Source organism: Hyla sarda, chromosome 11, assembly GCF_029499605.1.
Source record: "Hyla sarda isolate aHylSar1 chromosome 11, aHylSar1.hap1, whole genome shotgun sequence".
Taxonomy (NCBI): domain Eukaryota; kingdom Metazoa; phylum Chordata; class Amphibia; order Anura; family Hylidae; genus Hyla; species Hyla sarda.
In genome coordinates this window covers 31,901,253-31,926,855 of record NC_079199.1, presented here as the reverse complement: position 1 = coordinate 31,926,855, position 25,603 = coordinate 31,901,253, and the positions used below count along the sequence as shown (strand labels likewise).

At 43.8% G+C, this 25,603-nt stretch overlaps 1 protein-coding gene and 1 long non-coding RNA gene across 4 annotated transcripts in view; one reads left to right on the top strand and one right to left on the bottom strand.

Annotated features, from left to right (window-relative positions):
- LOC130295892 (uncharacterized) overlaps positions 1 to 25,603 on the top strand; it is a 136,365-nt gene that overhangs the window by 11,225 nt on the left and 99,537 nt on the right. The window contains exons 2-3 of one of the 2 annotated variants that reach the window (XR_008849037.1): positions 9,455 to 9,628; positions 16,933 to 19,022. This is a non-coding gene — a long non-coding RNA (uncharacterized LOC130295892). Of the gene's footprint in view, positions 1 to 9,454; positions 9,629 to 16,932; positions 19,023 to 25,603 lie in introns of those variants that run through there. The other variant, XR_008849038.1, reaches the window with a different exon arrangement.
- LOC130295888 (deubiquitinase DESI2-like) overlaps positions 19,107 to 25,603 on the bottom strand; it is a 107,541-nt gene continuing 101,044 nt past the window's right edge. Inside the window, exon 5 of one of the 2 annotated variants that reach the window (XM_056547189.1) lies at positions 19,107 to 23,794. In XM_056547189.1, the coding sequence (XP_056403164.1) occupies positions 23,534 to 23,794 (261 nt within the window). In that variant the 3' untranslated portion in view covers positions 19,107 to 23,533. The remainder of the gene's footprint in view (positions 23,795 to 25,603) is intronic. The other variant, XM_056547190.1, reaches the window with a different exon arrangement.

The following is a 25,603-nucleotide window of genomic DNA, read 5'->3' as shown; positions in this document are numbered from 1 at the left end:
GACCTCCCATTGCTTCTGTCCTTTGCTGTTCCCTCCCCCTCAAAAGAATCTTATGCTGTGGGTTCAGCTCCACTATTTAGTGAGGACGATCCACTAGAGGACAGTCAGCAGCTACTGACCAGCCAAGAAGTGGAGGAGACATCCGCCGCTTCCTCCGCTAGGCGGGCAAGAAGTGATGAGGAGAGTGGCGTGGGAGATGGTGTTGCAAGCATTCAGGCTCCTCTCCGCAGACACTGTTGAGGAACCTGAGGAGGACATCAGGGACATGCAGACACAGCTCGATGATGATGAAGCCGATCGCACTTGGGAGCCGGGTGCAGAAGGGGATTCATCATCATCAGGAGAAGAGGGTTGCAGGTTGCCCGTGAGGCAGCAGCTGAGCCAGCAAGGTGGTAGCATGGTTGGCAGTCAGCATGGTTGCAGAAGTGGAAAGTCTGGAGCCAAACGTGCCTGGGGTAGACCACCTGCTTCGCAGCAGCCTACCTTCCCGGTAGGTAGTGGAATAGGGGTTCCTGGAGTCGGCGGCAGTAGCAGTCTGTCAGTGTGGACTGTTGGTGGGAAAATCGGCTACTCGGCGGCTTGGCAGTTTTTCATAGCCTGGCCACATGCAAGATGGGTCGACAGAATGTGAAACATGGCAAGGGTCCCAATGTTGGCACCATGGCCCTGCATCAACAAATGCATGTCACTATAAAACGGCCTGGGAGAACCGTGGCTCCGATGTGGTGGTCCAGCCTGCTGCATCACCCAGTGGCACACTGCTCCCTGTTTCACCCAGCCAAAGCTCCACCACCTCAGCCGAAGGGAGCTGTGTGTGATACCCATCTTCTGTCGCTCCAGATGCTCCTGCTCCTCCTACTTCGAGTCAGTCATTCTGCCAGCAATCCATCGGCAAAGCCATTTCCAAGAGACAACAGTATGTGCCCATTCATCCGACGGCGCAGAAGCTTAATGTGCTCCTGTCCAAGTTGCTGTTGCTGCAGTCCCTCCCTTTTCAAGTGGTCGACTCTGCACCTTTCAGAGAACTGATGATGGCTTGTGCCGAGCCAAGCTGGAGAGTCCCAAGCCGTAATTTCTTTGCGAAGAAGGCATTACCAACCCTGCACAATTTTGTGGAACAGAAGGTGGGCCAGTCCTTGAGCCTGTCGATGTGTACCAAAGGGCACGGCAGCGCCGATGTGTGGAGCTGTAAATACGGTCAGGGACAATACATGTCCTTTACGGCCCACTGGGGGAATGTGGTTCCTGCACAACCACAACAGCAACTTGAACAGGTCATGCCACTTCTGCCTCCACGCTCTCAGGCCGTTGGTCCTGTGACAGTGTGTGAATCCACCTCAACCTCCACTTTGTCCTCAGCCTCCACTGCACGGACAAGTCTCAGTGCCCCTCCAGCATACCATGTGTGCAGGGCACGGCGGTGTCACGCTGTTCTTCCCATGGTTTGCACAGGGGAGGAACTGCTAAAAGTAATTCATCAAGAAATCAAATCATGGCTTACTCCATGAAAACTGGAAATGGGAACCATGGTGACCGACAATGGGAAGAACATCTTGTCTGCGCTGCGACAAGGAAGCCTTGACATGCGCCCTGAATGGCACACGTGTTCAATCTGGTTGTCAAGCGGTTCCTGAAGTGTTTCCCTCATCTGCAAAACATCCTAACAATGGGAAGGAAATTTTGCATGCACTTCAGCCACTCGTGCACCACAAAGCACATCCTCCTTGAGCTGCAGCGTCAGAACGGCATCCCCTAACATAGTCTGATTTGCGACGTTTCCACACATTGGAATTCCACCCTCCATATGTTGGACCGACTATATGAACAGAGAAAAAACATCACCGATTTCTTCATGATCCAAGCGGATAGGGGGACCCCCTGTGTAACTTCAATGTCAACCAGTGGCAGCTCATACGTGACACCTGCTGTTTGCTCAGGCCCTTTGAGGAAGCCACCTTATTAGTCAGGATTATGGGATGAACAATGTCATTCCACTGCTTCATCTACTACAACACGTGTTGGAAACAATGGCTGGTCAGGGCACTGGAGACCTGGCGCCTACATCTCATGGTCACATGAGCCCTGTGGGGGGCTGAAGAGGAGGGGGAGGGGCACAGTGAAGCACAGTTTATGTTTTGTGAGATGGGCGGTTTTTCTAGTCATCTGACAGGAGAGGAGGAGCAGCTAGAGGAGCTAGAGGGTTATGAGGAAGGTGAGACAGAGGACCCAGGCACACCGTGGCAGTATGCAGTGGAGATGGAGGCGGGGATCCCAGTCACCTGCACAAATGCAACGATGCATGCTCACTTGCTTGCCTAGTGACGGCCGAATTGTCACCATTCGGCAGTGGGAAGACTTCTGGCTTTCCATCTTATTGGACCCTCGTTACTGTCACAAAATGGGGGCCTTTTTAATACCCACTGAGAGGGAGGACAAACTGACCTACTACAGAGTCCATCCTCTCGCAGGTCTGACTCGGGGGGGGGGGGGGGGGGCCCTCTGCACTCACCTTCCATTGCCATGGCTGCTGGGGAGAAGTGGGGTGGGGTGGCAGGAGCATTACAAACTCCATCAGCAGCAGCCTGAGTCTTCAGTCGCAGATGAGTAGCTTTTTTTCACCTGCATAGTGAAGCAACTCATCGGCAGCAGGTAAACCTGGAGCAGGACCTGAACCAGCAGGTCGTGGCATACCTTGACATGACCATGCCAGCCAAACTTGATTTTTGGCCACAACTAGCAAAGTTTGCCCTGGAATAGCTGTCCTGCCTGGCCAGTAGTATGCCATCAGAGCGGGTGTTTAGTGGCCATAGTAACCCTAAGGAGAACTCTTCTGTCCACAAAAAATGTCTGACTGACCTTTGTGAAGAGGAATCAGGCATGGATCAGCCAGGATTTCCAATCACCAATGCCTGATGCATCTGAGTAGATTGACCATGGTGCCACACCAACACTTCACAAATATGGATAGTGCTAAACATATTTAAGGCGCTGCTCCCCAGTTACAGACATTCCTCCGCATCAGACCCCAAGTAAGTATTTAGGATATGCATTATGTAAAACTTAACTTTTGATAATATTCTTAGAATAAAAATAAAATATATGTACCCAAAATTATTTTTTTAAATCAAACAAAAGGAAAGATGTGCAAAACACACCATTTGCCACCTACACCACCAAGTATTGATGTGATGCAAAGACCTCTAAAAGGTGGAAAGGAACAATGTATGGTCCATTTTAACCGGTGGGGGTAAAAACTTTTCCTGTAAGGCTCTACTCTCGCATTATTAAAGGAGAACTACGGGATTGAAAAATGTATCCCCTATCCTAAGGATATGGGATAAGTTTCAGATCACGGGGGCCCCCTTACAGGGGAAGTTTTTACCCCCACCTACTTCAATGGACAATACTTTGTTCCCTTCCACCTTTTTTTGAGGAAAGTGTTACTCGTCTTAAAAAGGGGGGCCCACACAGGAACCAATACGTATTTCCACCTAAAAACCCTGGAAAATGGCAGTGTTTGTAAGTGGAAATAGGGAGAGGTTCCTGTGTGTGGCCACCCTTTTTAGGGCGAGTAACACTTGCCAAGAAGGGAATTAATAATGCGAGAGTAGGGCCTTACAGGGGAAGTTTTTACCCCCACCGGTTACAATGGACCATACGTTGTTCCCTTCCACCTTTTAGAGGTCTTTGCATCACATCAATACTTGGGGTCCATAAATATTATAAGCATATTATTAAAAGTTAAGTTTTATGTAATGCATATACTCAATACTTACTTGTGCACACTAACACTTTTACAAAAGAGACCGTTTTCTTCTTCCTACCTGCCTCAGCTACTCAGCTACTATTCTGATCCTGCAACCCACCTGATGCCATACGTCTTATGCCAAGTTCTCCTTTTTTCACCCACCTTTGTCACCGGGTACTGGTATTGCCACCCACCACACCACTCTGTCACCGGGTCACTTTCAGGACTCCTGATGCTGCTGCCACCTCCACGCTGTCTCATTCTGCCACTATGTGATTGGGGATATGTGTCTGATCAAGGGCGGCTCTCCAAGTGCATGGAGCTACCTCTGCTTCGTGCATGGATTACTGTAGACCACAGCATGAAAAGGTGGCCGACACTCCCCTCCATGTATCTCTATGGGAGTGCCGGAGATACAGCATTTATGTATCCTTGGGCTCTCCCATATAGATACATGAAGGGGAGTGTCAGTCACCGTTTCTTGGTCAACAGTATGATCCTTATCCATATTTCTGTGGAACAAAATAATTCAAAGAAACTTCTGCTGAACAAGAAATGTACCACAGTTGTGTAGTTTGCCACTGCCAGGCCATTTGACTTTCTAGACATACACAAAAACCATATTATTTTTCTTACCCTTTTCCTTCCCCATATCAGTTTGTTCAACAATGTATTACATTTTTTTAACCATGTCTCCAAAAGATGGATGGGGGATGTGTTAAAAAAAAAAAATATACAAAATTGGAGTTAGACATCTTTGTCAAAGCAATTCGATCCACCATTAGGAGTCTCAACCAAACAGTGAACCTCCTTTTTAAAACTCACCATCATTAGAGCTAAATTAAGAGTGATGAATTCCCAGTGGTCAGACAAGAACTTTACCCCTTAGTATAAAATAAAATATATATATATTGAGAGGCTAAAGGTCACCTATTGAGCCATTGATATTATCATCAAGAAGGCTGCACAACTTACTCAAGTTAATTACAAGACCACATAATGTTCCAAATCTCTCAATGCTAGTAAAAAAAAAATGCCAGTGTCCTTGAGGCTTATTGACTAATACCAAAATGTAATTGCCACAGCAGATTACTTTATTTTGAGTACCTTCTAACCCAAACCCTTCATATTATAATAATAATAATTTTATTTATATAGCACCTACAGATTCCGCAGCGCTTACAATTATGGTGTACAAACAAAGACAAGTATCAGACATAATATTACACAATAACTATTCAAACAAGAGGTGTGGGGATATGTTGAGGATATGTTGAGGCCAATTAAAGAATGTTATAGGCCTGTCTGAAGAGATGTGTTTTCAGACCACGTTTGAAACTATGGATGTTGTTGTTGAGTCTGAGGGATTGAGGGATAACATTCCAGAGAACCGACGCAGCACGAGTGAGGTCTTGGAGAAGGGAGTGAGAAGTTCGGATTATAGAAGATGTTAGTGTGAGATCATTAGCAGATCGGATAGAACGTGTAGGATGGTAGACAGAGATGAGAGAGGAGATGTAGGGAGGTGCAGCATTGTGGAGAGCTTTGTGTGTGAGACTGAGGATTTTGTACTGTATTCTGGACTGAATTGGTAACCAGTGTAGTGACTGGCACAGGGAGGAGGCGTCGGTGTAGCGGCTGGAGAGGAAGAAGAGTCTGGCTTTGGCATTAAGGATGGACTGAAGAGGAGAGAGTTTGGAGAAAGGAAGGCCTATTAGTAAAGAGTTACAGTAGTCGAGGCGGGAGTGAATCAAAGCAATAATGAGAGTTTTAGCAGTTTCAGTAGTGAGAAACGGGCGGATTCTGGAAATGTTTTTGAGATGCAGGTAACAAGAACATGAAAGGGACTGAATATGGGGAGTGAAAGACAGATCAGAGTCAAGTATAACTCCAAGACAGCGAGCCTGCTGCCCAGGAGTTATGGTAGTCCCACATACCGAGATGGAAATGTCAGTGTTAGGTACAGTATCAGTTGATGGAGAAAAAACAAGAAGTTCTGTTTTCGAAAGATTTAGTTTCAGATATAAAGAGGACATGATGTCTGAGACAGCAGAGAGACAGTCACTGGTATTCTGTAGGAGTGCAGGGGTGATGTTGGAGGAAGAGGTATAGAGTTGGGTGTCATCAGCATAGAGGTGGTACCTGAAACCAAATCTACTGATTGTTTTTCCAATGGGGGATGTGTAGAGTGAAAAGAGTAGAGAACCCAGGACCATATGGAACATGTTCCAGAAAATGACTACACCCATCTCCTTACTTGAAACTGGTCCGTCAAGACCTATTCCTAGTCTCCTGACAGTGTGGGAAAAATTAGGCCCCCCAAAAAAGAAAAGGTCTCAAATTGTTTATCATTAAAATTAGGTTCATATAGTTTTGAGAAGCATTTCTAAAAAAAAATGTCATCATGCCACCACAACAAAATCCTAGGCGATTGAGTGGAGGCAGCCCTGTTAAAGGAGAATCCCAGCAGAAGGGTTTGTTTTCTAACTATGCCCATTGTGTGAGGTATGAAAAAAGACACCTACTTACCTTCAGTGCTCCCATGGTGCCTCTGGTGTCCTGCTCTGAGAGATCGTCTTCCTGAAGCTGCAGTGTGACTGATATGTAAGCAAGCACCCAGGCCTGATGTGTCATACTGCAACTCAGCAAATGTATTTATAATTAACATAATGTGCCCCCATTAGATCATACAGCTTGATTTAGTACTAGCAAGATATATAGCAATATTGGGAGGATATACTACTGGCAGTACTAGCATAATGTCAGGAATCGGTGATTATAGTGCACACTACACAAGTGCAAACGACTGGCAGTTTGCTCGGACAGTACTCGGAAACTATAGTGATTTGTGAATTGCATAAGAAAGATTTCTGTCTCACTGGAATAAAAGGGAATGTTAGAGGGATAAAATTTAATGTCCAGATAAATGAAACTTTACAATATGTGATCAGGCATTCTATTATTATTATCTGCAGGCTGATGGATTGAGAGGAATACTAAGCTCAGTTTTATAAAGGAGAAGGCTCCTATGGCTCCTGAGGACACACTCATACATCCTCTTGCAGAAAGATAAATATTGCTGATTATGAATCATAGGGGGGAATTGATCCCCTGTCATTTGGGTCACGGAGCAAACTCCGCACCGTGTCGGATGAAAGGCGATGCAGGCCGCCACGCCTCCTCCATTCAAGTCTATGGGAGGAGGCATGACAGCTCTGTACTAGCCGTCAAGTCCCCTCCCATAGACATGAATGGAGGGGGCGTGGCGTGACATCATAAACACGGAAGCTGCTGGGCTGGAGATCGCGGTGGTCCCTAGCGGCGGGACTCCCGCGATCTAACATCTTATACCCTATCCTTTAGATAGGGCATAAGATGTGTGCGGCGGAGTACCCCTTTAAGGCCAGGTTTCCACACAGGTTTATTTCTGGCATACTTTGGTAAACCGCCACTGCAGTTTTTGAGCCAAAGCCAGAAGTGGATCCATGAGGAAGGATATTTCCCATTCCTTTTGAATACACTTCTGGCTTTGGCTCAAAAACTGCAGTGGAAGTTTTCCAAAAAATGCCAGAAAAAAAAACCTGTCTGGAAACCGAGCCTAAGGCTGGGTTCACATCATGTTTTTACCAATTCGGGACTGCATATGGCTGGGGGGAGCTAAAACCTTGTGCTCACGTATCCCTGCCATATGCAGCCAGTATGTAATTAATTTCAATGAGCCTACTGGAGTGAAACGCTGTCTCCGGTTGGCTCATTTATGCCCCGTATGCGGTTTTCCCACCACACCCAAAACCGTAGTCAACCACGGTTTGAGGTCCGGTGGAAAACCGCATACGGGGCATAAATGAGCCGACCGAAGTCAGCGTTTCACTCCGGTCGGCTCACCGAAATGAATTATATACGTGCGACATACGGCAGGGATACGGGAGCAAACGGTTTTAGCTCCCCCCAGCCATATGCGTTCCCGAATTGGCAAAAACGTGATGTGAACCCAGCCATACATTGTTTTTAAGTGGTAAAAAGGTTGCACAATTTTGTGCGATGGGTCAAAAAAAATGGTCAGCTTTTTGCAGTGGGGAAGGATTGTTGCAAATTTTTACTCAAAAACACCTCCAAAAAGTCACAAACATACACAAGCCCAGACATGGCTTAGCTTTTTGGTGTGTGTAATGAAGTCACAACATTTTGTGCAACGGAATAAAAACTGTGTGTACCTGTGCAAAATTTATCAAATGCTTTAACGAAAACATTTTTATTTGGCGCACGTACACATTAACAAAAATCACCTTCACCTACCCCAACAATAATAAAATTCCACGCACTCCCCAGTGTCTTTCAAGCTATTTACTGTGTTTGCTTTTGAATACTGTAGTTGGGGGTTAGAGATAAAATGTTTTTTCTTTGTAGTTTCTTTTTTTTTCCAGTTTTTGTCCTTTCTTGGCTTTTATTGAAAACTTCACCAGTTTGGTCAGTAGAGGGACCCAACGTCTCATTTCTGCAGGCTTCCTAGAAGCCTTTCCTGAGAATTGAACAGATAAGAGAACTATGACTAAGTGCATTCCATTACACGAATTACCAGCAGGAAAGGGAAGGCACTGCTGTAACCACTGGGCAAGGAGTGGTATTATTTTAAGGCCCCCCTCCCCTCGACAAAGGATTTTGGCATAACACAGGGTTAGTGCCTTATCAGAGGGCTCCTGTTACATGAGTCAATGCCTATGACACCATTCTTATTATATAATAGGTGGAAAAATAGTTGGAAAAATTTCAACTCCCAGCATGCCCGGACAGCCAACGGCCTCTAAAGAGGCCTGTGGAAAATGAAAGAAGCAATCTGATTGGTTGCTATGGGCAACTGCACCGCTCTTCCTCTGCACAGGTTTTGATAAATCTCCCCCAATGTCCACAAGGAATTTCTCTGGGCAGATATTCTGTAGTGTGTAAGGGGTCATAGAGAATGTATAGAGTGGTGTCCACACATACGCTCCATTCATTCAGGGGACAATTTTTTCTCAGTTCTCATGATTAGTGGGGACCAACCAGTCAGACCCCCAGCTTGTGTATCCTCTATCCTGTGGATAGGGAATAACATTACGAGTAGGGAATACCCCTCTACAGTTTAATACATTGCGATAATATCACTCTTCTGCTATGTTTCATATCTTTACATGACCTATGATACAGCTTGAGGGAATCTATTGATCAATGGTTTACAGCCTTCTAAAAATCTATTGACTTTATTCCATCTCAGGAAATCTATCCTCTCATAATCATCCTCGCATAATAAACATCTTTCCAAAATCTTTCCAGATTAGAACAGAGGGAATTAATAGCCAGCATATATCTGTTTTTTCATGCCTAACCTATTATTTCCGGATCACTTAGAGCACATATATTGGCGTGTACAGGGGGTATAGTTCTATGAATTTAAGCATGTAGACCCTGGATATTAAACATGAATGTTTATACTCACTAATAACAAGCAAGAGACCTCAAAAATTGTGAAGAATTAGAAAAAGTTTTTTGTTACATTGATTAATTTTTCTGTTTTTTGTTATAGATTGACACTTTTTTCAAATACACACACACACACACACACATATATATATATATATATATATATATATATATATATATATATATCAATTATGCTGTATATATCAGTTCTACTTTTTCACTTATTCTAATTGATACCTTTTATCTTAGATTTCAGATTATACATGCCAGAAACAGGATGACTTTAATCATTACTGATCCTGGATGAAAGGATTTTCCTTGTATTACAATATTCATCGCTTATTTCATAAGTCGCAGCAATGAGCAGTCATGTGAGACAACAAGTAATTACATTGAGGATTATCTGATTTCTTTGGCACGGAGGTAAGAAAAATGAACGATTTGGGTTTCATTCATTCCACTACCTTCTTGTATTTCTAGAATCTCATTTTTTGCTGTATTGTGATGCATGAGCACAAATAGGCAGATGTAATCCTGAAATGTGCTTTCTCTAAAATCTGCTTAGCCCTTTGATGTGTAGTTAACGGTTTTGTTCAATTCATTTGTTGTACATTAATGTGAATTGCACTGATCACTTTTGTCTGATCAGGATTTTAACCTTGGCTTAGTTACAGTATAAAATAAAAACTAAACCCCCCACACAACCAATACAGAAGGCCTTTACCAGATCACTGCCCTGTGGAAAGTTGTCCTCAGAATTCGATGATAGGTCCTTTTTGGTTTCATGTCTACAAGTCAAACAGACTCTCACAAAATCTCTGATGTGTGAAACCCGCTACACCGGTTATAGTGCGGGTTATAGACCAATGCAGTGTCTCGGACTGCTATATCTACCTACAGTCCAGAGCCCCGATCCTCTAAAGGTCCTCCTCTTCCAGCGCTTACTTGTGCTTTGAGGCGGGCTCGCCGGCTGGATTTAAATATTCATAAGTGCCTTTCACGTGAGCGCTCGTGCCTACTGAGTGCTCACGTGCCCAGCGCTTATGAATGTTTAAATCTAGCCGGCAGGCCCGCCTCCAGAGCGCAAGTCAGCGCTGAAAGAGGGGGACCTAGAGGGGGTATAGCAGTCCGAGACCCCACATGGGTCTCCTGTTCATCCACACTATAACCCGGTGTATCGAGTTATAGTGCGGGTGTACAGGTGACCGTTTTCCTTTTAAAGGAAATTTCCAAGACTGAATTTATATCCTCCATTGTAATAAATATGTAAATTCAGTGGGTGAAATAAGTATTGAACATTTTTGTCACTAAAGATATCGACATGAAATTTTCATGAGATGTTGATAACAACCCAAGTAATCCATACATACAAACAAAGCGTAGAAAATAAGTTATGTGTAATAATGTGGCGCAGGCGAAAAAAAAGTATTGAACAAATGAAAAAAAGGCAGGTACAAGAGGCATAGAAAGCCAAGACAACAGCTGAAATCTATCACTAATTAAAAAACACTCCAGTCCCTTGTCAGTGCAAATAAGTATCAGCTGGTTTAGTCCTAACTGATGGCTAGAAAAAAGTCTTATTGCTAAGGTGTCACACAAGACACATCTCATGATGGGTAAAAGCAAAGAGCTGTCCCAAGACCTCAGCCTAATTGTGGCAAAACATAACAATGACATTGGTAACAGGTGCATTTTTAAGCTTCTGAATGTTCCAGTGAGCACTGGTGGGGTGGAAAGACAACCATTTTACTATAAATGTGCCTCAACCAGGTTCTCCTCACAAGATTTCTGACAGAGGTAAAAGAATAATCAGAAGAGTTGTCCAAGAGCCACAGAACATTTGTGGAGAACTATATAATGTACTTTGTATACTGTCTGCATTCATAGTTTGGATCACGGAGGATTACATGCATGCCACTTTCTTTGTTTGCTCTGCTGATGTCCCTAATATGCCTCCCATAATGCATTTCTACTGATTTGCTCTATGAATGTACAGGTCATCATTACCGGTGTCATGTACAGTATGCCAGGATGCTATATGCATTTGTGCGTAGAAGGTGAGAGGCCCCTTCCACTACTTTATGATTGGCCCCCCTCACCACATTATAGTTGGCTAGTTAGCTGCTTCTGACCTGCTCAGCAGTTTTTGGAGGTCTATGCAGCAGCAGAGGTTTCAAACAGGATAGAGGTAGTAAAGTCATATGTGGCAACCACATATATACCATATATATGCCTATGCTTTTCACCAAAGGGTAAAATTCATCATTTTTAATTCTTTTATATATAGACTTGTATAGACTCTATTGTTTTGACATTTACTAATGATAGCTATGGCAAGGGCCAGATTACCATCTCCTCCAGATTACCATTTCTACTCTAGCTCTAGGACCGCTCTCCTTCCACTCTGGGACAAAATAAATATAGTACAGTGGTTCCTCGACGTACGATGCCTAGACATAGGACAGTTTGAACATATACAATGGGCTGCAAAAATAAAAAAGAAAGCATATTCACCTGCCCCAACCCCACCACTACCATATGGCAAGAATATAACTAGATATATTTTCTTGGAATATAAAGGGATTATCAAATAGTGTTAACAGAACTGTTATTTTTTAAATATGTGAATCATATGCACCAGAAGTGATATGTCTTTGAGACACTCATCTGTGTGTGGAGACAGGAAATTATGTGTTTAAAGGAAACCTGTCATCAGTGTCACCTGCACTAACCTGTTTGTACAGACAGATAGTGCAGGTGACAATGATGACAGTGCAGGTGACAATGATGACAGTGCAGGTGACAAGGATGACAATGATGACAGTGCAGGTGACAATGATGACAATGGTACATACCTTTTTTTTTTTTTCTGTGCTGTAGTTCTCTGGCAATCTTTTTCGGTATCTTCAGCTCCAGGCCCAACTTGGAGCATGGGCGGAGCTTAGTGACATCACCGCTGCTGTTCTCTGTTGGGTCCTGCTGCTAGCAAGCAGCAGTGACGTCACTAAGCTCCACCCATGCTCCAAGTCTGGCCCAGAGCTGAAGATACCAAAGAAGGTTGCCAGAGAAGTTCAGCACGGAACGGGACAAGGTAAGTATGGTTGTCTTCCGGTCTGTACCGACAGGTTAGTGCAGGTGACACTGATTACAGATTTCCTTTAAGCCAGTGTGGATAAGCAAGAGCTATATCTTTTTTTCTCCAGATATGCTTGTGGACTAAGTATACTGATTCATGTAAAAGAACTTGAAATATCTTATAGATTCTCAAGGAATTTCGTAAATTGGTAAGTGCCGCAGTGTACTTGCCACCAAAAGCATCTCTGGAGAAATGGTTTACCTTCAAACTATTTTTTTTTTTTTTTTAAATTGTCATCCTGGGTAAATATAAAATAAACATTACTCACCCTACCATTCTCCTGCTTCTGCTGTTCTGGTGCTGCCCAGGTTACTGCTGATCACTACCGGATCTCAACACATAAGAAAGGTTAGGGATGTCCATTTAGCCAATCACTGGCTGAGGTGAATAAGCACTGTAGCCAGGGATTATAATGTTGGCAGATGGCTTCTCCCAGTGTCCTCCTACCTATTTATTCTGTCATCGTCTCCTTACCATGCTCTCTGGCTATTGCAGTGCTTAGGGACACCTGGTTCAGGTACTGGTAGGTGGCTCCCATTGACATGCTGCTCTTTTTCCCACTGCAGGTCTCTACTCTGTGCCTTGCTGTCCTGGCTTGTTCCATGCCTTCTGTCCTGACACTTTCTGGTCTTGTCTATATAGGCCACACGTGTGCTCTATCAGCTAGTTAAAGAGTCAGCATGTGCATCCCTACATTTTCCCCCCATCTATACATGCTTAGCTGCCTGGTATTAAAGGGGTACACTGGCCCTAAGCCATCTAATCCCCTATCCAGACGATAGGGGATAAGATCTCTGATCGCGGGGGTCTCGCCACTGGGGACCCCGCAATCTCTCATGAAGCACCCACTTGTCTCAGCTGCACGCAGCGCTGGAGGTTTCGTGTCTGAAGCCTCACGACCACAGGGCCGGAGTATCGTGACATCATGACTCCGTCCCCTTGTGACATCATGCCCCTCCCATAGGCTTGAATTGAGGGGGTGGGACTACACAAGGGGGCAGAGTTGTGACATCATGATACTCCGGCCCTGTGGTCGTGAGGCTTCAGACACAGAGCCTCCAGCGCTGCGTGCAGCTGAGACAGGTTCGTGCTGCATGAGAGATTGCAGGGGCCCCAGCGGCAGTACCACCATGATCAGACATCTTATCCCCTATCCTTTGGATAGGGGATAAGATGTCTTTTGGCCGGAGTACCCCTTTAAGAGTTATCTGCCCAAGGTCCTGTGCCTGAATGTTATTGTGGTTCTTTAGCTTCCACTGCAAAGGTGTGCTATATCTCATCTTGTTATGTATTGACCCGTGCCTGCTGTCTGGCTTCCATCTCTGCCTGAGCCCTCCTGTTCTATAACATCTTCCTGTGCCTTACTTTTATTGTTGACTCTGAACCTGTACCTTTGCCTGTTACTCATCTCTTTGTACCATACGGACTCTCCTGGGCTCAACCCAGACAGCTGAGTACTCTTCGATGCCAGACCCCTGGTGCTTCATACAGGTACCATGTGGTGCAATGGTTTTGCAGTCACAGAGCTTTTAAATTTACACTCGCCACATCTCCTCCTGCCAGTCAGACCTGATTGACAGCCTGAGTACATGGCTGAAATGAAAGTACTTCCTACTTACCACGTGATAATTAAATAGAAATTATTTATTGTTTGTGTGTTTTTGTTTTATCCTCTCTGCCCTCTAGGAGCCATATGAGGGCTTAATTTTTGTGGGACTAATTGTACCCTTTAATAGATCTTACATTTTACCATAAAATATAATGTGAAACAAAAACAATGATGAAGCTGAAAAATAAAAAATTCTGTACCTTTTTTGAGGGGGGGGGGTGTTAATTTTTTTACACCATTAATTAAAAATAATTACAGTGACACCCAATGTATATGTTATGTTTTATCACTTTTAACAAATTAAAACTTAAAATGGAAAAAAATTGCTGATCACTGTAACTTTTAATTTCTTTTCTCAGCCAATCATAGTGCTTCCCATGTTGAAATAGATGGGATTTATTCATAGCTTTTCATTCAATTTTTTTCTGGAATGTGAGGAGAGTAAAAAACTGCAATTCTGGCTCTAAGGATTTTTTTTTTCACTTATGACTTTCACTGTGCGGATCAAGAACATTATATTTTATTTCTATATTTCAGACATTTTGATATGTAGTCATAACAATTATGGTAACTTTTTTGGAGTATATGGGCGATGTATGTGTGTGTGTGTTTATTCTCATTACATTTCTTTCCTTCCCAAGGAGACTTTACTACGTGATCACTCGATTGCTTGTGCCCTTCACTGCAGCCCATAGACAGACTGTAGTAGAGCTCCTATCATGGCAGTCATTGTGGCCTTCAGTGTAGTGGGGAGTGAGCAGACCCCTGAAATAATGTATAGGTAGCCTCTAACCTCATAGATGCTGCTCAGCATGGGGTTAAATCACCAGCATTACAGCTAGTTTCAATGCTGGCCACTGAGCGTAGCTATGATTTGCTGAAAGCAGTCCTATATGGAGACAGCTGATCTCCTGTGTCATATCTATACCTCTTTAACACTCCCACTATGTCATGGTGGGTTAGGGGGTTAAGTAGCCTAAATTAGAACATAGGTTACACAAACAGACAAAAAATGGGCCGTTGGTGGCGCTGGTTCCCGAATGCCTGGAGGGCGCGGACCAGGTACGGACCACACCGGAACGTGAATTCTGAAACAAAGGTAGGGTCCAGCCACTCCGCTCTCAGGAACAGTATGCTTTATTACTTATAAAATCGCAGGAACAGGTCAGACAGGTAACTAGTTTTGGCCTGTGTCTCAGGCCTTACTCATACTTACTCATACAGGTGTATGAGTAAGGCCTGAGACACAGGCCGAAACTAGTTACCTGTCTGACCTGTTCCTGCGAATTCATGTTCCGGTGTGGTCCGTACCTGGTCCGCGCCCTCCAGGCATTCGGGGACCAGTGCCATCAATGGCCCATTTTTTGTCTGTTTGTGTCACCTACTATTACTGGGACATCGTTAGTGGTCCAGAGGACCGTGGCTGCAGACCTGGGATATCTATCTAAGGCTATCATAGGTGTTGTGCTCTCAGCGCAACACAACTCGGTGAGTGTGACATTTAAACCTGACTTTATTTCACCCAAACATCCTTCACTAGGGGCGCATATCCCTGTTTTTTCTTTATCTTCTTTATAAATTAGAACATACACAAGTGCCCCCAGAAACACCTCTGATCTGCTGGTAATGCCCCCAAACAGCGTTTTTTGGGTAGGGTTCTGCCAAAACTGGTATCATTGCCAAATTTGTTTTAAAAACTTTTTTGTAAATAGTCTTGTTCTAAAAATTCTTCTACGTGTATATATTCAGCTCCGATGCAGATATATGTGTCTCCAGACTACTAAATGTAGATTTACAATAAGTAGTGGGTAGATGGAAGAAAATAAGACTGTAAGATCGGGCCGTATAGTCCGTATAAATCTGCTCAAATATTTGTGATTTTGTATCCCAGCCCATTACAGTGGTCCCTCAAGTTACAATATTAATTGGTTCCAGGACAACCATTGTATGTTGAGACCATTGTATGTTGAGACCAGAACTCTATGGAAAACTGGTATTTGGTTCTGAAGCCACCAAAATGTCATCGAAAAAAGTGAGGATTAAAGAAAAATAAGTAGATAACTGATAAAGCAAATCCTTACATATAAAAGTAAGAAAGTTCTGCTGGGAGCTGTAAATCACTGTCTATTTCAGTGTTTCGAAACCAGGCATGCTGGGAGTTGTAGTTTTGCAACAGCTGGAGGCACCCTCTTTGGGAAACACTGGTCTATGTAGAGGACAGGAGCTTCTTCAGGGTCCTGTACAGTACACGCAATGTCCTAAAAATAGTAAAATGGAGTCGCCCTCACCTGGTGTCCAAAGGAGCAGCTAACCCTGGCAGAGGTAGAGTACAGAACATGTAATACCTCCCTGTACTGTAGGGGGGGCTACCAGACACCAGTCAGTGCATGCACTTCAGTAATACAGGTAAAGAGTACAGAACATGTAATACCTCCCTGTACTGTAGGGGGGCTACCAGACACCAGTCAGTGCATGCACTTCAGTAATACAGGTAAAGAGTACAGAACATGTAATACCTCCCTGTACTGTAGGGGGGGCTACCAGACACCAGTCAGTGCATGTACTTCAGTAATACAGGTAAAGAGTACAGAACATGTAATACCTCCCTGTACTGTAGGGGGCGCTACCAGGCACCAGTCAGTGCATACACTTTAGGAATACAGGGGTTTTACCAGTGAAATGTCCATTCTGAGTGGTCGGTTCTTCCAGCCCTTGACACGTTTTGCAGATTCCATAGCATTGTATGTTGAGTCTGGTTTCAAGTTACAATGGTCCAGAAAAGACCATTGTATGTTGAAACTATTGTATGTTGAGGCCATTGTAAGTAAGGGATCACTGTATAATAAAGTACACTTTATTTCTGGCTTCATAGCATATTGTTATGTGGTCGTGAGATGACTGAAATCTTGAGGTGGTCATTCCAATATAATATTCGGATGATTTTACATACTCACAGTGTTATTAATGCAGTTTTTTTTTGAGCCAAAGCCATTCCGCAGGAAGGAAAAGTCCATGCCTTAGATTTCCAACTCCTTACAAAATACACTTCTGCTTTTGGCTGAAGAAGCTGAATACAAAACTGCTGTTTTTCCAGACAATGCTGTATGTGAATCCCCCAGTAGTTAAGACAAACAGTTTGAAATAACTACATTAATAGCAATTTATTGTCCATTTCCCACAATTGTTGCCAGATGAATGAATCAGATTTCAGAATTTGCATAAAACTCCTAATAAAGACTTGGTCACTTTTCTTCGCATTCTACTTTCTTTTTATTGTTACAGTTCTGTGAATTTTATACAAATAAAAGAAGTAAAGGCAACAAACAAACAGATAAAACATGTATTTTTTGCTTTTAAGTGCATACGAATTGATTGTAAGATGTTTCCAGGACGTCTGTACAGAATCAATTCTCTTGCCATAGGTGATGTATATCGACTGCAGTCTTCCATATGATTATTTGATGAGAATGTTACATAATATAACGGTCTAGAAAATAAAATTATCCAGTCATTAAGACCATTTTATCTAAGTGTTCTTCCTGTTTTTGACAACAGTACAACAGTAAATCTGGGGCCGTTCCATTGTTAAGACGATTCCTCTTTTGGTCCCTGTTGCATATGGTGTAAGGCTGGGTTCACACTTTTATTGGCGGCTCTAACAGGTGCCTCCATCCAAAATGCTGCACTATTTAGTCTGGTAAAATACTGGACACCATTCCTGCAAGCTCACGGACCCCATTACAGTCAATGGGGTATGTCGGGTGCTGTTTATGCCCAGCATGGAGCAGATCGACCAATACATTTTGTTCTGTTCCAATGACAGAGCAGGACAACAGAAGGAACAATGGTAATGTGAAGCCAGGCAAAGTCTTATTCTGCACATACTTAGTGCCAAATTTACTACAAGCCCTACTTTATGTTTGGAACATACTGATTGCAATTATTAAAGGGGTTCTCCAGTGCTTACACATCTTATCCCCTATCCAAAAAATAGGGGATCAGATGCCTGATCGCGGGAGTCCCGCAGCTGGGGACGCCCGGGATCATGCACGCGGCCCCCCGTTTGTAATCAGTCCCTACAGGGCCGGCAGCGTGTGACGTCATGCTCTGCCCCTCAATGCAAGCTTACGGGAAAGGGCGTGTAGTCCCCGCCGGCCCTGTAGTCGCCCGTAATCAGACACAGAGCGAACACGCTCCGCGGACTGATTACAAACGGGGGGCCGCGTGCATGATCAGGCATAGGGGATAAGATGTGTAAGCACCGGAGAACCCCTTTAAGAATAGAAAGTCATCAATAGACTTGAAAAGAGGATAAGTCCCAGTCTCTTTTTTATTAGGCTATGTTCACATGACAGAATGTCCATGCAGAATTCCGCAGGAATATTCAGCGCGGACATTCCACTGCAGCAGAGCAACATTGATTATACTGCACTGTACACGGGGCATAATTCCTGATTCCTGAATCCGCAGAAAGAATAGTCTATTCTTTCTGCAGATTCCGCTCAGAAATGCATTTCTGAACAGTCCTAGTGCTTGCCGGATTATTCAGATGTGCTTTCCAGGCGGACATTCTGCACATTTTTGGCCACCTAAGTGTTCTCAATTTATGATCTATTCCTGGCTCTGCATTCAATGATTGCAATTAAAAAACAAAATGTGTAAACAAACCCTTAAAATGAGTCGATATTAGTATCAAAAGTATATCACTGCGTTCCTTTAAGGCTATGTTCACACAGGAGAATGTCCGCACAGAAAATCCCTGTGTGGACATTCCCCCTACAGTGGAGCGCCAGCAGAACATGCCGATGCTAGGACCACTCAGAAATGCACCGTCTCATAGATGAGAATGCATTTCCATGTGGACATGTCTGTTCTTTGGGCAGACACCAGATGTTTCCAGCACAGAATTCCTGCTGTGTGAACAGCGCAGCAGAATCCCATTGAAATCAATGGGACTCTGCTGCTGCTGAATCTTTGTGCGGAATTCCAGTGTGGAATTCTGCACGGAAATTATATCGTGTGAACATAGCCTTAACTCCTTGCCGCAAATGGACATATATATACATCCATCTTTCCAGTGACATAACGCAAATGGACGTATATGTATATATATATATATATATATATATATATATATATACGTCCATTCCCGATCACGGCGCTGCGAGCGTGCGGGCAGTGATCGGCGACTGAGGCCGGCGATCGCATATGGCCGGGCACCCACTACAGCTGACAGAAGCGGAGCTGCGCCCAGATCCTGACAGTTAACCTCTTCAGTGCTGCGGTCAATCTAACCGCAGCACTGATTACCGGTGACAGAGGGAGGGAGCTCCCCCTGTTCACCAATGGTGGCACTGCGACACGATCATGGATCACCGTTAGCTGCTATGACAGCAGTAGGACAGATGATTACCTCCTGTCTGCCTGCTATGGAAGCCACAGGCTGGATCGCACAGGCTGTACTGTGTGCAGCTGATCAGGTCACACTGTGCTGCAATACAAATGTATTGCAGCATAGTATAACCTGTAAAAAGTGAAAAAAATTAAATTGTATGAAGTAAAAAAAAATGCCCCTTTCCCAATGATAAAAAAACAAAAAAAAACACAAACCATATGCATATTAGGTATTGCCACGTCCGTAATGACATGTACTATAAAGCTATAATGTAAATTATCCCACATGGTGAACGCCGTAAAAAAAAAAATAAAAAAAAAAAAAAAAAGCTAAATTCCCCAATTTTAATACAAATAGCCGAATAATAAAGATCAAAAGGTTCATGTATCGCAAAAGTTATACCAATAAATAAGCCCTCACTCAATGGCGTTCGACGAAACATAAAAAAGTTACTGCTGTCGGAACATAACACAAAAAAGGGAAAAAAATAATTTTGCTCAGAAAAAGGAAAAAAGAACATAAAAAGCTGTATAAAATGGGTATCTCCATTATCGTACCGACCCACAGAATAAATATAACATCACTTTTACCGCACAGTGAACACCATTAAAGAAATTTAAAAAATGCCAGTTTTTCACAATATTTGTTGAGAACAAAAATGCACCACTTATATAAAGTACAACATGTCACGAAAAAACTATCTCAGAATCGCTCCGCTCAGAAAAAGAGTTCTAAAGTTATTACCATTTAAAGAGACATGTCACATTTAAAAAAAAAGAGCTTGGTCATTAAGGTAAAAAATGGGTCCGTCCTGAGGGTCCTGGGTTAAAGCACAAACAAGTTGGGAGCATATGACAGTGTGGAAAACACTTTTTTTTTTTTTTTTTTTTTTTTTTTTTTAACTGGTGGGAGAAACTTAAAACAGATTAGTAAATGACTCCTATTAAAAAAATCGTAATCCTTCCACTACTTATCCGCTGCTGTATGCTCCAGAGGAAGTTGTGTAGTTCTTTCTAGTCTAACCACAGTGCTCTCTGCTGACACCTCTGTCCATGCCAAGAACTGTCCAGAGCAGGAGAGGTTTGCTATGATGATTTGCTTCTACTCTGGACAGTTTCTGACATGGTCAAAGGTGGCAGCAGAGAGCACTGTGGTCAGACAGAAAAGAGTAGGAGCAAATCCCCATATCAAAACTCTCCAGCTCTGGACAGTTCCTGACACGGACAGAGGGGGCAATAGAGAGCACTGTGGTCAGACTGGAACGATTTACACAACTTTCTATGGCGCCTACAGCAGCTGATAAGTACTGGAAGGATTAAGCTTTTTAAATAGAAGTAATTTACAAATGGGGTTAAATATGGGTTTTTTTTTCAAAGCAACTGGTGCTAAAAAAAACTCCTCCAGAGTACCCTTAAGTTATGTTCACACTTCATATTTTGGCCAGTATTTTCAGCCATGGTCATTTTTCATGAAAAACAACTGCTAAAAAATACTGGGCACAAAAAATGTTGGTGTTTTTTTTTTTTTTTGCTAAATCGGCCACAATAAATAACGTCACTAATTTTAAAGATGTAAAAATGACAGCAGCAGAATCATTGTTTACTGTGTGAACAGATTAATCGTTCAATAAAACTCAATAAGAACACTGCACATTTTTTCCAGTTTTTTTCGGTGCCGTAAACCACCATTATATAGAAATTTTATTGCCCGATATACAAGGAAAAATTTTGTGAACATAGCCTAACTGCTATTCCCCTTGTCAAATTAGTCATACTTCCAGAGGAATGTCAAATACTACTTCAAACTTCATTTTGTAAAGCAAATAGGTCAGGAGAGGAGACTTCATACCTTAAGGGTCTATTCACACGTACAGTATTCTGCACAGGATTTCAAGCTGTGTTCAGTTAACATTGAAATCTGCAGCAGAAAATCCTGCACATCAAATCTGCGCAGAATACTGTACGTGTGAATAGACCATAAACGGGTATTTTTTTCAGCCTTTGACCCAAGATGCCAAGTTATAATATTGTGTAATATGCTTTTCTCATGGGATCCACACGCTGAAGTTTCGTATTTCAAGTCTTTTTTTTTCAGGGTATTTTATTTACCTTTTCCAGTAATCTATGCGGCCAGAGACAATAGGTCATAGGTCACATAATTTCCTGGTGGCGTGCCTGTGCTGCATTATGTAGGTACATAGTAAGGTGGAAGTGATTTCCTGAAGTAATGCTATCCACCCTCCCACTGCACTATAGCCACGCCCCCTGGAGACCATGTGACTTATGACATTGTCTCTGGTCGCATGGAATGTTACCTTTTAAAAGGTTCCATTGGTGAAAAGCAAATCACAAAATATCCTTCTGCTGAGACCAAAAGTGATCAGCTGTACTGTGAGAGAGAACCTGCCAGTAAAGCCTTGTGTACACAGATTTTTGTTATGTGGATTCTGACACTACTTTCCTACCGGAATCTTTGGGAAAACCAAGTTGTTGCCATTTCCCATTGTTTTAAAATGGAATTTACACCATGGAAAAATAATTCACTTGTTACCTTTGATGCAGAATATATGTGGATTCTGTGTTGGATAGAACATTTTCATTCTTTGGGCAGAGTCTGGGATTGGTACAGCAGAATCCCATTGAAAACAATGGGAAACTGCTGCATCGATCTTCGAGTGGAATTTTGTTTGTAAAATATGTAGTGTGAATGGGCCCTAAGTCCTTCCTTTATATTTTCCATTCCTTTTCAATTCATGTTTGTGGTTGGCTCAAAAATTGCAGTGGCCTTAAAGGGTACTCCATTACAGAACATCTTATTCCCTATCCACAAGATAGGGGAAAAGTGTCTGATCATGGGGGGTCCCAGGGGTTGGACCCCCTTCTCTCTCCATGGAGATATATCTCTAGCTACATGAAGGGGGCATGTCAGCCACAGCTTTGTGCGGAGTTCAACAGTAATGTTACGGCTGAGGTGAACTGGATCCGCTGGACCTGTGTGGATGATGACGTGAGCCGTACCAGGGAGCAGAGTCTAAGGTGCTGCTGGTTTTTACCAGAGCCCGCTGCAAAGCGGGATGGACTTGCTGCGGCAGGTGGCACCCAGGTCGCCACCCCTGATACGACTCTTCCACACAGGCTGCCGAGGTGTAACGTGGCACAGATAGGATGAGACAACTCGTAGTCAGGACAGGCGGGAGGTCAGGGCTGGCGGCACTGTAGCAAGAGGTCAGGAGGCAAGGAGCAAAGGTCAGGAAATGTAGCAAAGGTCAGCTACACGGTAAGGCAAGACACAAATGAATGCTTTCTCTAAGGCAATGATGGCACAAAGATCCGGCAAGGCAATAGAGAAAGTGCTGGCACTTCACTAATTAACAACTTCACTAATTAACAAGAACCAATTAAGGGCGTACTGACCCTTTACATTTCTGAGAGCCGGTGCACGCCCCAGGAAGTGGCCACGCGCGCGCAAGCAGACAGAGGGAGCAGGAGCGATGCAGGGTGAGTTGCGGGCCGGGGGACGCCTGCAACCACTTCCCGAGGTGCGGACACAGGCGCTGCCGGCATCGGGGGACGGAACAGGGGCGCGCTCACGGCCAGAAAGCCTGGCAGCAGCGTAACCCCTAACAAGTAATCTGTGCATGGAGCGGAGATCGATGGGAATGCCGGGCAGGGGATTATGGGGGGTCCCAGCGGTCAAACCCCCCATGTTCAAACACTTATCCCCTATCCTGTGGATAGGGGATAAGTTGTTCTGCAACAGAGTGACCCTTTAACGCAATATTGCCTTATAAGGTAAATTAATATACAATTCTAAACCAGATTATTTATCCTTTGTAACATATGCATTTATTGTACTTAGAATTCCATGAACTAATGACAATGTCATCAACATTTGCTCCCTGCATCCTGTGTAGGTGTTATTTGCATTTAATGAATGAATGAAAAATAAAGTATAATGCAGCACACACATGAATTCCTTGGGAATTAATCTTCAAAAGAAAATTGTTGCTTTTTTGCATAATCATGATCCTTTCAAAATGCGAAGAATCACACGGTGGGAAAGAGAATTCATGGAGAACAGGAAATATCCCCAAATAAAAATCTTTAACCAGATAATGAATGTTCTTGACTTGGAAATCGGTTAAATTCCTGTCTGGAAAAGTCCTGAAGAACACTCATTTAAAGTCATTTAAACTCTAGTGTGTCTACAGGTTCGTGAAGCCCCTGCGGAGGCAGTTGTTGTTGTGCCTGCAGCCACATTCGATGTAGACGGAGAGTCCTCATCTGTTGTGTCTCCTTGGTCTTCTCGCTGGAGGCCAAGGCTGATGTGACTCTGTAGAGCTGCTGGTGTCAACCACTCTTTCGGTAGGCAACTCTGGAGAAATGGTATGCACGAGCTAAAGTAGGCCAAACGGTTAACCCACCGTGGGATTTCCTTTCCACACAGCATCTGGAATAACAATATAATACAGTGTGAAGAAATGTAAAGGGGTATTCCCCTTTTCCAAAGTGCAGGTGCATTTTGAGTAACATAAATCTTATTTAGAAAATGGAGATGAAGAAATGCCTAGTATGCGTTTGCCATAAAACAGGGCTGGCCAATCTTTGTCGCTGTGTAGCCTAAGCCTAACCTGATGTTCATTATACAGTGGTCCCTCAACAAACGAAGGTAATCCGTTCCAAACGGACCATCGTTTGTTGAAACCATCGCATGTTGAGGGATCCGTGCAATGAAAAGTATAGGACAGTGGTCTACAACCTGCGGACCTCTGGATGTTGCAAAACTATAACACCCAGCATGCCCGGACAGCCAACGGCTGTCCGGGCATGCTGGGTGTTGTAGTTTTGCTACGTCTGGAGGTCTGCAGGTTGTAGACCACTGTTAGAGGAAGTTGTACTCACCTGTCCCCGCCGCTCCGGACCGTCACTGCTCGTCACCGCTGCCCTGGATGTTGCCGTCCATCGCTGTCGCCGCGTGCCCAACGCTCCGTCAAGGCCTCTGCTTCCCCGGCATCCGCGCTCTCCGTCGCCGCCATCACGTCACTACGCACGCCGCTCCTATTGGAAGACAGGACAGCGTGCCCAGCGACGTGATGACGTCAATGGAGAGCGCCGACGATGCTGGGGATCCCGAAGAGGACGCGCCGGAGCCCCGAGGACAGGTAAGTGATCGTCAGCGGACCACACGGGGCACCGTAAACTGCTATCCGGTGGCAGCTGAAGCAGTCTGCGCTGCCGGATAGCCGTTTATGCCATGGCCCCGGCATACAAAAGCATCGTATGTTGATGCTGCCTCTGAGAGGCCATCGCATGTTGAAATTATCGTGTCGGGGCCATCGTAGGTCGAGGGGTCAGTGTACTTTTTTACTACTTGATGTAATATAGTTAATAACATAGTGGAAACCATAAAGCTGTTTACAACATTCAGCCATAACATTATGGCCATATTCACACACTGTTTTCTCAGTTGTTTTTTTTCTAGCTGTTAAAGGGGTTATCTGGATACATTTTTTGTTTTCCCATTATGTCCGGGCTGCCGCAATTAAAAATATAAACCTGAACTAAACTCCCGGCAGATCAGTGTATGAGCGTGTGTGATGGCTGAATTATTCTCCTAATACAATAATAATTTGTAGCACGGTTGGATATATAACAACCTCTGTGCATGAGGCATGAGAGGCACACCAGCAATAAGCATGGGAATAATTTTTATTTTGCTGTCTGGTCTGTTCATACCCTTTAATAGCTTTTTTCATAGCTTTTTTACAGCATCAAAGTGAATAAGGCCATGTTCACACTTCCGGAATGTCCGCACGGAAAATCTCTGTGCGGCTATTCTGGAGACTGCGGGTGCCGGCATAACATGCTGGCGTTAGGACCGCACAGGAATGCGCCGATTTCCGCATGGAGTCCACAGAAAGAATGAACAGGTTCATTCTTTATATGAACACGGAAAACAGAATTTCCGTGCCAGAAACATCTGGCACGGAAATTCTGCTGTGTGTACTACAGCACAGCAGAATCCTATTGAATACAATGGGATTCAGCTGCTCTGGAATCTCAGGCGGAATTTTGAACGCGTGAATATGGCCTTAGACTACTTCCCCAGATTTAATAACATATAAGTAAATTTTTTTTCTTCACATTTTTGTAAATTTTTCATTTTTGTTACTATTGCCCAGCAGGAGCTAACAAAAGAATGTGGAGAAGACAAGCAGCCTGAAACTTGGCTGTCGCAGATTTGGTCTTTCCCTGCTGG